This window comes from Myripristis murdjan, chromosome 17 (assembly GCF_902150065.1).
Source record: "Myripristis murdjan chromosome 17, fMyrMur1.1, whole genome shotgun sequence".
Lineage (NCBI taxonomy): Eukaryota > Metazoa > Chordata > Actinopteri > Holocentriformes > Holocentridae > Myripristis > Myripristis murdjan.
In genome coordinates, this window is record NC_043996.1 from 289041 (window position 1) to 301665 (window position 12625).

The window sequence follows — 12625 nt, forward strand, 5'->3', positions numbered from 1 at the left end:
GGGGGTGTCTGTAAATAGGAGGACAACATCTGGGCGTGTACACAGTGGAGATGGTAGCTGTGCTTGTGGCTCTGAGATGGGTGGAGTTTGCAAGGGTGGAGAGAGCGCTGATATGTAGTGATTCCACTTCTGTACTGTCTAGCTTAAGATCCTTTCATTCTGGAAGCAGGCAGGGTATGTTATATGAGATCTTGATGTGTGTGACTCGGTGTGTGAGACAGGGATGTGATGTGAGATTTTTATGGGTCCCGGCACATGTAGGAGTGGGGGGGAATGAAGAGGCTGACGCATTGGCAAAGAGGGCTTTAAAGAAGGAGAGGGTAGATATGCATGTTAAGATTAGTAAAGCAGAGGCCAAGGGGATAATCTGGGAAAAAGCCAATCAGTTGTGGCAGGCAAGATGGGATGGGGAGGAGAAAGGTTGGCACTTCTACCAGGTACAGCGTAATGTTAGAGGGAGTAAGATTGATAGAGGTAGGAGGAGAGAGGAGATAGTTTTGACGAGATTGAAGGATATACTTAGTGAGGGTGGAGCAGCTAAATCAAAGGTGGTGGTGGAATTTATAAAGAGTATAGGAGTATATAATAGAATATGAGGGGAGGGATACCCCCCCCCCCCCCCTTTTTTTTTTTTTTTCTTTTCTTTTTTAGTTATTTTATTATACTTATTTAGGATCAATTAGGGCAGGTGGAATATAGAATATAGGATGGATGTAGGAGCCTGATCCACACCCCGGATCAGTAGGTGGCGGTAATGCCCCATCGCAAAGGTGGCCAGCCGCCGTTAAAAACCATAAAGGAGGAGAAGAAGAAGAAGAAGAAGAAGAAGAAGAAGAAGAAGAAGCTGGTATAGCACCAAGGCGAATCCATGTTTGTAGTCCATTGCGATGCTACTGGCTTGACTGGTGCTGGAGCTTGCAGCACTAGGTCGTGATTTATTAATTGAATATTAATATTAATTGTATTAATTGAACTCATTAGTTATTTCTGCTTTGAATCATTAAAACGGAAAAGGATGCAGGACGACGCACGCTACCTCAGGAGGTAAACCGGTATTGACGTTATTTGGGTTAGGTTATGAGCTAACCACCAACCTTAGAAAGAGTACAATGCATCTTATCACAGAGTGCATATCTGTATTAAGTTGTGCTGCGTAATGTTAAGTAGTGTATCGATGCCGTAACGTTAGATATTTCGCATAACAGCCAACGAGGCATAGTATCTGTAAGGTAGCCTTGATGCATTCGTTGTCCTTGTGTGGAGCTAACTGCATGCGGAAATGTTCTCACAGACGTCTTAACAGTTAATATCTTCATAGCTTATCAGTAAATGTAACTACACTATTGGAAACTATTTAAGACAGTTTACGAATCAGATAGGACCACCTGTCAAGTCGGCTTCTTACCTTCAGCCAAGCAGCGTTTATGGAGGTGAAAGCTCAAGATGTAAGTAGCTATAAATTCTACAAATCATCCTGAACCTAAATCACAACTTTATGGGAGACTGATAGTGCTAAGCCGGTTCATAAAGCTGTAAATTTAATGAATAAATTGCTGCCGGATGAGTTTCGTGAGTGCCGAATTTACCAGATAACCATCGCAATTTGTGAAAGATATCAATTTATGTTTTACTAGGTGTGCACCTTTGCCCATAAGGAAGGTGGTATCACACAGCCAAATTTGGGACATAGCTTCGGCGACATGCGTGAGAGAGAGTGGCCCATCTGGGCTATAGCTGCCATAGCCAACGGCAACAATAGGCACTGATAATGCAAAAAAAAAAAAAAATGTAGTTTTTTCTTACACAATAACAGCTCAATTAGCTGGTTGTAGTTATTGAAGGCGTTCAAATTACCACTGTACATGAAGCTTGCTAGTTAGCTAGTTATCCAGCACGTGAAGGCAACGTCCTACGATGTATTGGCCAGCAAACGGTGTGCTGCTGACCTGGGCGAGCCAGCCCAGTTACCAACTGTTTTCCTTTTACATCAAGGTCGGCCCAAGCCCTTTTGGGGCCCTAAGAAGAATATTATAAGCTATTGTCAATGCCTGATCATTCGCACACCAACTGTAAATCTAACATCCATAATCAACTGTATTGGTTATAGCTGAGGCGCTTACATCTAACCCGCATCAGCTTGGCATGTTTTAACCCTTCCACAGTTTTTAATCTTAAAAGGTAGCAAAATCACCAGAGTGGTCTGGTGTAATTTGCATTTCTTTTGATATGCAGTACTAAGTGGCATAATGAACATTGTGTAGGCCCCTACTGAAAAGTAACAAAATAAAGCAGCAGACAACACATTTACTAATAAGTACTAATAAGTTAACCTCTTTAATTACTTTTGGTGTAAAAAAAAAAAAAAAATGCAAAAATGCAGAACAGTCAATTATAATTAAAATCAAATAACTTCGATAAACAGTACCCTCCTAAGTTTCATTCTTATAGAAAATTAAATTCAAATGTAAAAAAACCAAACAAAGAATGTTAAATAATAGTTAATAATGACATAAAATGAATAGAGGAACCTGTAATAAAGCCCTCAAGCCATTTGACCCATTTCAAATGCTCTTGAGGGCCCTAAGCACGTGATTAGTCTATCATCCTATCCCCTCCCTGTTTGACATTATGGCATTATGGTAGGGTAGCTGAGGTGTTTTTTAGTCTCTCTGTGTGTGTGTGTGTGTGTGTGTGAATTCTCTCTGTGTTATCACTTCTGTCTCTCATTTCTGTCCAAAGTGTGGGTGTAACAGGAATGATAAATGTCAATATCGCATTTATCTCTGGCAGGCACTGACCCCTGCCTGGTCACTTGTGTCAACCACTCAAAATGAGAACATTAGTCAGGGATAAAAACACACAATGATTGCTTAATTATTCTTTCCCTTAAGGAAAGTGAAGGCAGGCAGCTTGGATGTGCACCCCACAGAGAAAGCCCTGGTGGTCCAGTATGAAGTGGAAGCTGCTGTACTGGGAGAGACTGGAGACCACATGCTGGGTGAACGCAAGGAGGGACAAAAAATGTGAGTGGGCTCTTATCCTCTTCCTTTTTTCTGTCTCCTCACTCCATCTTACCATTTCCCCTTCACTTAATTCTGCTCTTTCTCATAATCTCTCTTGAATTTTTGTGCTCTGTGTTTTCTCTCTTTTCAACTCCCATTTCCATCCGCCTGTTTCTGTTTTCCTGTCAAGTTTACAGATCAATTACTGACCTCTAGCTGTCATTACCGTATCTGATCAGAGCAGCATATATATATATATGATTTAGCTTTCCTGATGGACTTAGGCTTCTGCTTTCACCTGAATGGCTCCCAGTAGGGAGAGTAAGGTGTAGGTGCTGTAGGGCTGTCATAGTTGAGTTAACAAAAGCCTCCTTAAATCTTCATGTCAGCCGTCCTCACTGTTACAGACAAAAAAAGGGGGGGCATTGTCAAGCCCCACCTGCCTGTATCGCCTCAACAGAATGGTGAACCAGGCCTTTTTTTAACTCAAAATGTTTTGAAATAATGAACATAAAGTAGGCCTAAATAACACCAGTTTAAAATGAGAGAAAATAAAAGTTCATGTCAATCTTTGCCTCAAAAGACAGTTCATTGTCCATTTTATAACGTTAGGTAAAATCACTGCACTATCCCATATTGCTGCGTTGCTCTGAGGAAGTTTTTTTTTGTTCCGCCGCAATTAAAATGCCGATGTCAATCATAATTTTCATTCCAGGTCACATTCTCACAGGCCCGGACTGTACATCGGGAGAACCGGGAGAATTCCCGAAGCATCGGCCTGTCACTGGCTTGGCGGCCTGCCTGTCTTTTTTTTTTTTTTTTTTTTCCAGACAGGTCGCCAGCCAGGCCAATCAGCTGTCAGGCCGGTCCAGTCTGGCTGGCCTCACCAATCTGACCTTTTTTTTTTTTTAAGTCAGAGAGACAGGCCAGGCCAATCAGAGGCCAGCTACCTGTGAAGAGATCAAGACGTGATTCGTTTGATTTGATTAACACCCGGCCCAACAGTCCGAGTACGTTGAAAATACAGGCAGCATGTTGAGGAGGGGGTGTTGCGACTCGCGTGTGTGTGTCTGACTGTGGAAGAGAGGAGAGGAAGCGGAAGAAAAGGTTGGGTGATTGAATTGAAGTTAATGCTTTAATTCCCCAAATCCGGGGAAAAAAGAGGAAAGGTGCGGAAAGGGAGGAAAACAAAAAAAGGAACTCGAGGAAGACGCGGTCCCGCAATGCACCCGACTTGCCCCGCACTTTATCCCCCCCAGACCCGCATCCGACTGGCCCCGCATTACCCCAGCCCCCCCCGGCCTGATTACATGACTGATTCGTGGCCTGAAAAAGTCTCCCAGTCCGGCCCTGTATTCTCGTCTCGTTCCCCATTCTAATGCTGCCTAATTTAACCAGGCTTACAAAGATGGACACAATTATTAACATGTTTGAGTGTGGTTGTTGTGTGTGAGTGGGAGTTTGATTTCATCTCTAGCGGGTGAGACTAAAATGTATCTGTGACCATTTAAATAATAAATAAAGAAAGAAAGAAAGAACTCCCGTTCGTCGCGCCCCACCTGTCATACCTCCGCCCCACAGTTTGAGAAACGCTGCACTAGTCACTGCTTCAAAAGAGATACTCATTTTCTGCCTAACTGTTTCCTGTAGAGCAATCTATATTTTTATGGCAGAACCCGGCTCAGTTTTGCAGCCAAACACCTCCTTGTTTATACCTGCGTGAATGTTGTTCATCAGATGTTGCTATTTTTTTCTCTTCACCCCCCTCTCTGTCCTGCAGCATCCGTGTGAAAAGTCTCTCTCCCAGTACAGATGTGGTGGCATTAGCCAGGAAGGTGGTGGAGGAGTGTAAACTCATCCCTCCGTCTCGTCTCCCTGAGGTGGAGCAGCTGCTCTATTACCTGCAGAACAGGAAACCCTCCCCAGCCCAGGGCAAAGGTGAGCCATGTGTCCTAAAGCTGATCAACAACCTAAGCCTTACCTAGACTTGACTGTGTCCAAACCTCAAGTAAAAGTAAAGTAAAAAGTAAAATCAACTGTTATCTTTGATTTTCAAACAGTGGCCAGAAGTGAAAATTAAGTAAAAATGTCTGAATTATAATGTGTGATTCTGTCTTGTCAAACCTCTCTTTCTCATTGGAACACAAAGGCCAGATTTACCAAGAGAGGTGCTATTAGATTTGAAACCGTTTAAATTAAAACTTAATTTAATTCAGATTAATGTCCTCTTTAGTGCCATATTTACTAAGTGCCCCTGTGCAGATTAACTCAATTGCAGTGTAATTCAGTAAGAGAAGAGGAGCCCCTGGGCTAACTTTAGGCACATCTGCATCAAGCCAAGGATATAAGTTGAAATGCCTTTATTGGTTGGGGCATATCAAAGTTAAAAATCATACAAAGAAGGTCATGAGAATGCTGACTGGTTTCGTCCTGATGATCTAGCTCAGTGTTTCCCAGCCTTTTTTGTCTTGTGTACCCCCTGAGCCTGTTTGTCAGACCATGAGTACCCCCTCACTCATACGTGCTGATGATTCTCCAAAAGTAGAACGTAACACAACTGTTTCCACGTACCCCCTGCAATGTGCTCGCAGGAATCACTGATCTAGCTGATCATCTTTTTAATTTAAATAGCACGTTGCATTTACTTGGAGTTTACTACCTAACAACTATGAACACCCAGTATTTTTTCCTTTTATCTCTGCAGTTAAAGCAACACTGTAACATGTTTGCGATGAGAAGCATGCCATGCTAAACCTAGCATGCTGCTACTCTGAAGGCTGATTTATGGTTCTGCGGACACTGGATGTCACGCATGTGTACGCAGTTTCTACGCAGATGGTGTGTGCCTCTCGTGCTTCTGTGTCCTGTCGGTCTAGTATGCTAAGCAATTCCCCGCCGATATATTATTATCATATTGTTACCTACACTGACAAGCCTTTTCAGAAACTTTATTTGTGGCATTGTAAATAAACAGTGATGTTTTTCCAAAATGTACTTGTTTTATTTTCTCAAACAAATAGTGCAAAACAAGGTGCAAAATAATTGAAATGCGCACGTTAAGTACAGATGGTTCAAATTGAATTGAAATGCGCAAATCAATACAAACAAAAGGTGTAAAGTAGTGAGGTGAAAACTATTTGAATGTGATACTACAGCAGGCAGTGAAGACGGAGGGGCGAAATGCCGGACATGATGTAGTTCGGCGGACCAATCATAGCTCTTGTTTGTCTGCGTAGGGTCTGCGTAGGGTAGTTACAATTTTTGGGAGGTGCGTAGTCGTCTCTGTGGCGGTTGCAGATGTCCCGCAAGGGATGCATTTGCTACATAAACCCTCCGTAAGCTACTAGTGGTGGGTTAGATTCATCGAAATTGCGATGCATCGCAATGTTTTCTTGCATCGATTTGCATCGATTTTTTTCACGTCGATTCTTTTCCACCAAGCCCGGAAAAAAACGGGTACCCGGAACAAAAAGTAGGTAACGCGCGCGCCACCCGGACAGTTTAGCAGGTGGGACCATAGCAAACAGAAAGCTGTTGTAAAATAAATGTAACTCATGGCTTCAAGGGAATTGCCTTTATAAAACGGTTACCCTACATATAGCCCATAAAATAAACACACAAGAAAAAAAATCAATCATTTATTGGTAAAAATGCAACAATAAAATTGAGAACTATTCATTCTTCCACCAAGCAAGATAGAGTGGACAGAATGAACAGAGCGCAGACGGTAAGATTGCTTTTTCATCTAGCGACATCATCATGTCACATCAGGCTATTTGGGCTCGTTAATGTTGAACTGGATATTTCCATTAATAGTGCATTTGTTAAAATAGTGTTCAATTATGTTTGGACTCCTCTTTGCAGGGACGGTGGCGTGCATTTCGCGACAGGTGTGTTTTTGCGCAGACGTATGCCTATGCCTAATGTCGGCTGTAACAATAATAATAAAAGTATACTGTTAACTTACCATACATCGGCGCTGTCACACCGCGTCCGCTTTGGGTGGAGATAAAAGGCAGGTGGATCAGGAGGCAGCAGGGGAGGTAGGCTATTTCTCCAGGGAGGCCACTGGACATAGTGGGTTACCCGGCTGCTCATATATGAATCCCCGCAGGCTGTCTGTTTTTTTCGGCAGCATCTTTGTGATTTTTTGTGCATTCGTTGAAAGACACGGTGACATATTTTAGGCCATTTTCGTCGTGGCGAATGCTGAAAGAGTCGGGCTTTAATTTGTGGTTGCCCTCGTTCGCCCTGCGTCCCATGAAGCTGCACGTCAAACCAGACGTTACAGACAAGCCCCTCCTGATCCGCCTGCCTTTTATCTCCACCCACCAAACGAACGCCACCGTCAAGTACTTTCGCAACACGATAAATTATAAACTGTAATGCATACATACATACATACATAAAAGTCAATGGTGTACTGTAGTGCCTGTGTACCAAATTTTTTAATTACTTTGTTATGATGGAACTGGCTCATGCAATTCTTTCACTCCCAGATTACATAGTCAAAATATTTTGTGTCTTTGAAAAATAATTCCTAGTCAAATGTTCAAAAAATCTTTATTTTGAGAGTGACATGAGTTAATTTATGGGCTATTATTTCCAAAGCTAGCCACAGATTAACACAAAATCAGTCTTGCATGGAAAATAGCTGTAAAAATCACAATAATCGAAGAATCGTGGCACCAATAATCGCATCCAGTCGACAAACACTGTAATCGCTATAATCGAAAAATCGAAGCTCCCATAATCGAAATCGCATCGAATCGTGAGGTACCCGCGATGGAGCACCCCTATAAGCTACGCAGAACCATAAATTGGCCTTTACTGTTCTGAGTTGTGTGTGTGATGCTTATGCAAACTTTGACTGCCGCACAGAAAAAAATGTCTGAGCTAAAAACATAGTTTTTACTACAAAAACTTATCATGATGCCAATGTTTGTTTGCGGTTAGCATATACATTAAATGTCATTGTTGTGAATTCCTCACGTTTATACAGGGACTGGGCAGTTTGCTCTGTGTATAGTTAAGCTACGTAGATAACGTACGTCATTTACGTATGTAAGTTACGCCAGTTATGTAAGACCTCCGGGAGGCAGCACAGTGAGACGGAGTTAAGTTTTATTATGGCGGTTGCCAGTGCAGAAGTCAGAGACGATGTAAGTTTGGACTCTGTTTTAATTTGTTATTGAAGTCTCTTATGCATGTCTTCAGTTGTTGTGTGTCTGTAAAGATAAGAGCTGTGTGTTTTTTACTGTATTACCCGTGTTAATTTGACATGGATGGATACTGTTGCTGTTGGATGCCAATCGAGTTCTAGCCAGCTAAGCTAATGTTAGCTATATGCTATGCTACTATCATGCTGTTTGTGTTGACTACTGTTGATGGCTAGTGTGTGTAGTATTATTGTGGGAACCTCTGCTAATTAAGCTGGAGAGAGTGCTTATGTTTATACATATACATTTATAATGCACATTTATATTGCATTTCATTTCAGTAATTCATTTATTGAATTATTTGTGATTAATAGTTGATTTATTGATTATGTGGTATTTTAAGAGCTGTTATATTTATGTTATACCTCTTTGTGTTTTATTTCAGAAACTACCTCATTCTCCATTGTAACCACCTGTAATATTCCACATTAAACATTACATTAAAACAGTCAAACTCAACTTTTGATGACTCATTGCACTCTGATAGGAGCCCTGTAGCGGCCAATAGTTTTTCCGGCAATTATTCAGGGTCAAATCCCAACAGTAATGCTTTGTACAGCTGTAGCTATAAACATACTGACTTGGCCCTTTACTACATTTCCTCTCCAAGGTGTAGACGGTACTGCAATAACAAGTCTGAGCTGGTCTACAGTCTACAGCCTGAAGGAAACAAAGGACTACAAATACATCCCAGAGCTGCAGAAGGCCTCATATAGGCTGATGTGGCTGTAATGAAAGAATATAACCTTTTGAGACCATTACTGTCATACATTATGTAATCACTAGGCAGCCTGCCTATATTCTGATGTTTTACATTTCAAACACTTTCACATATTTTGATAGTTATACATGTAAGTTTTAGTTTTGTCTAGCTGGATTTGCATGACATTAATGTACATATATGAATATCAGTTAAATATCAATTAAATATAAGCTAAATATCAGTTATGTGCTTCTTTTTGATTCCATGTTATGAAACTATTTATCACTTCAGAGGATTCAGGGAAGTTTTTTAGATGCAATATGCAAGAAAAAAGGAGTAATGCAGTGGACTCTTCATGTCATTTTCCACTCAGTTTCATATATCCTCTCATGTAAAGTTCATACTGTGTATTATTCATTTTTATACAGGACATTCTGATCAAGAATGACCACTTTCGGTCAAAGGCAGCTCAAGTGTTCTTGGTGATTTCTTAATTGTGTGTTATATTGATGTTTGAGTGTTTTCTTTAATAATTTACTTTAAAGGTTAGTGCTACTGCTTTCTGGGATTTTAAACATTTCCACGCGCGTAGTAATGTCACTGCAGTAAATATGGTGGAACATTTAATTGACAAAACTAAAAATTGTAGTTACAAACTTGACAAGACAGAGGAAACTGTCCAGGGGAAACAATTGAACTTTCTGCTTCTGAAATTTATTTTTTAGACAGCTGTGATGGAACTCAGGATTTATCAGGTGTACAACTGCTCTATTCCAGACAATTTATCTGTATCAACCTGGATTGTATGTGTGACTTTTTGGATGAGTAGAAGGGCACAGAACATTAATTAACATTAGATAAGCCATTCAAGTTAATATAAGAGGGTTGCATTGAAGACACTGACAACTTTTGTGACAAAAACAATTATGTACCCTCAAGTTGGCTTTCTATGAAGAATTAAATACAAATGGTTGGAGAAAGGCTGTGTTGTTGCAGGCTCCACAGATCAACCACAGCAGCAATCTGGAAAGCGCTCATTACTCATTAAGTGTTGTAACTCATGGGAAAACATTTTTAAATTGTCTGTTTTTGCATATTTGAACTTGAATCAATCATTATTTTTAAGATAAGGCTTTATTACAAGGAAGGTTTTTGGTGTTTCGTGAAAAGCAAAAATGTGAAATATATAACAACAGATACAACATGACCATGTCTGTCATCCTAGTCGTGATGGTGTGATCCAAATCTTTCAGCCACCAAATTAAATCTTCAGAATTCAGCCGGTTGGTGTGATAAACCCAATCTTTTTATAATCTGTTGAGATTTTAAAAGCTGTGCAGTGTTACTTTATCCTTAGTAAATCACAACAGGTGCAATGTTTCCAAGTTGGCAAGATGGCTGCCACTCTCAATTGCTATGTTCAAATCAGTGCAGTTGACCTGTTGTTTCTGTCTGAAATCTTCACTGTAGGACTGATAACTGATGTTAAACAAGGAGTCTTCCAACTTGAAGGTGCTACATATGGGATTGTCAATCATTAATGTGTCATTGTCAGAGTTATTCTTATACCTTTTGTATATTACCATAAATAAATTACTATAAGATGAGCATGAGAGCATGATGGGGCTGACTGGAGCCTCTGTCTCACCCATTGGTATTTTAATTAAAACCACATTCCTTTAAACCCTGTTACTTCATGTTGCTACTTGACTGGATGTCATTGCTCTTCCCCTCCCTCTTCTCTGTCTTTCCTGAAGATGATGAACATGTTGGAGGTGATACAAAAATCTGCCATCTATCAGAACTTCTGAATGTTTCAGCTGTGTTTGCTGTGGAAGAGCAGCACTGTACTCTTCTTTGTGGCATAAAGCACTTTCCCTCTGTTCTCTTTTCAGTGGAGAGAAAGGAGAAAAGAGTAGTGAAGCCTCGAGAGCTAACGCCATTCGAGGGAATGGAGGTAATAACACTGCACCACTTGTGTGAATGTTCATTCATGTTGCGTTCTAATTTGATTAGCAACTGTAGAGTCAGTGATCGTGTTTGTATGATGTGTTAGTTTATGTGAGCTTGTCTTTGGATGGGCATAATTTTTGGTACTATATGTACAAATAGCATTAATATTACATGCTCTTAGAGGTGGGAGAAAAAATCGATTAAATAATTGATGCTTATAAAATGATTAAAAAATGCAGAACTGCATTTGCAGCATTTAGCCGGGCAGTTACATCGCGGAAAAAAATTGTGGAACCTAAGTGTGAGAGAGCAGCATCCAGCCGGGCAATTACAGGAGGCACACAACAGAAAACAATCACGTGAAGATAGCTGAATAAGCTGAAAGAAACATCGAACCGGCACCCTCTGCATTAAAAGTGAGTGTTTGGAAACATTTCAGATTTTATGTAGACAAAGGGACAGAAGACCTGGATAAGAGCCAAACAGTGTGTAAGTTATGTCACACAACACTGAAATATTTTGGCAACACAAAATTACAGTAAATAACAGTAAATTAATTATTTAGTGTTCTTTCTAATCATAATTCACTACAAATACACCTTGTTTTAGTTGTCACACAGCAAAAAAACACAAATTGTCTGAACAATGATGCAAAAAAGGATTCAGTGACAGTAACAAAAATATGCATCAAGATGCATTGATAATCGCTTCATAATCGCATCGTTGCCCTCATAATCGTAAGCAAATCGAATCGTTAGGTGGCCAAAGATTCCCAGCTCTACATGCTCTGTACTACTGCCCTCACAGTTGAACTATGGCTGAAATACTGAAACAGAAAAGTATCATAGGATCATACCAGTGATTTTGCAAGTTTAGCATAATATCTATGTTAATGTATATACTCAATGTTTCTGCCAATCATGCAAGCAGATTTATTTTCCTATCTGTAGCCAGCTACTGGTTTCCATTATTTTCACTACGATACCAGTATTCCATCACCTTGATAAAGACATCATTATTAGTTTTCTTAAAAGCAGCCATTTTGCTGTGTTTTTTAAAGATTAATTTTTGGTCATTTCTGCTTTATTTGCTAGTCACATTGGCAAGAAACAGAACAGAGAGAGGGGATGACATGTAGCAAATTGTCAGGGCTGGATTCAAACCCAGGCCACTGCAGTTAAGCCTTTGTATTAGGTGGTACACACTCTGCACGGTGAGCCCCTTGGCACTCCCGGTTTCGTTGTGTTTTGATGACTGGAATCACTTGAAATTGGGCGGAACGCAAAAGTCCTGGGGAAACGTTTTCTTTACATAGCCAATTATCAATTCAATAGTTTATGAATGTCGATGACTTTGTTAGTCACAGAAGCAGAACATTATAAGGTGTGTGTTGTAACCAAAATTCATATTTGAAAATGGAAGGATTTTGATAATATGTTGTGCCAACGCCTACGGATCTATCCCACACAAGCTTGTTGAAACCGTCTGGCGATACACCATGTTCTTGACAAGATCTGCAACCTCATCATGGACTATTACAATGATTTCAGCGCACAGGTCTCCTCAGGCCAAATAACATCTGCCTGGCATCGCCTTGAGAAGGGCATAATAACCGGCTGCATGATCTCAGTACCACTCTTCTCACTGGCCATGAATATGGTTGTTAAGTCTGCCGAGGTGGAATGCAGAGGGCCTAAGTCAAGATCTGGGACTCAGCAGCCCCCCATAAGAGCCTTTATGGATGACTT

At 40.6% G+C, this 12625-nt stretch overlaps 1 protein-coding gene across 2 annotated transcripts in view; it reads left to right on the forward strand.

Moving 5' to 3' along the window:
* Positions 1-848: 848 nt before the first annotated feature.
* LOC115375133 (kinesin-associated protein 3-like) overlaps positions 849-12625 on the forward strand; it is a 69037-nt gene continuing 57260 nt past the window's right edge. The window contains exons 1-4 of one of the 2 annotated variants that reach the window (XM_030074473.1): positions 849-1044; positions 2892-3023; positions 4783-4940; positions 10820-10881. In XM_030074473.1, the coding sequence (XP_029930333.1) occupies positions 1016-1044; positions 2892-3023; positions 4783-4940; positions 10820-10881 (381 nt within the window). In that variant the 5' untranslated portion in view covers positions 849-1015. Of the gene's footprint in view, positions 1045-1221; positions 1446-2891; positions 3024-4782; positions 4941-10819; positions 10882-12625 lie in introns of those variants that run through there. The other variant, XM_030074474.1, reaches the window with a different exon arrangement.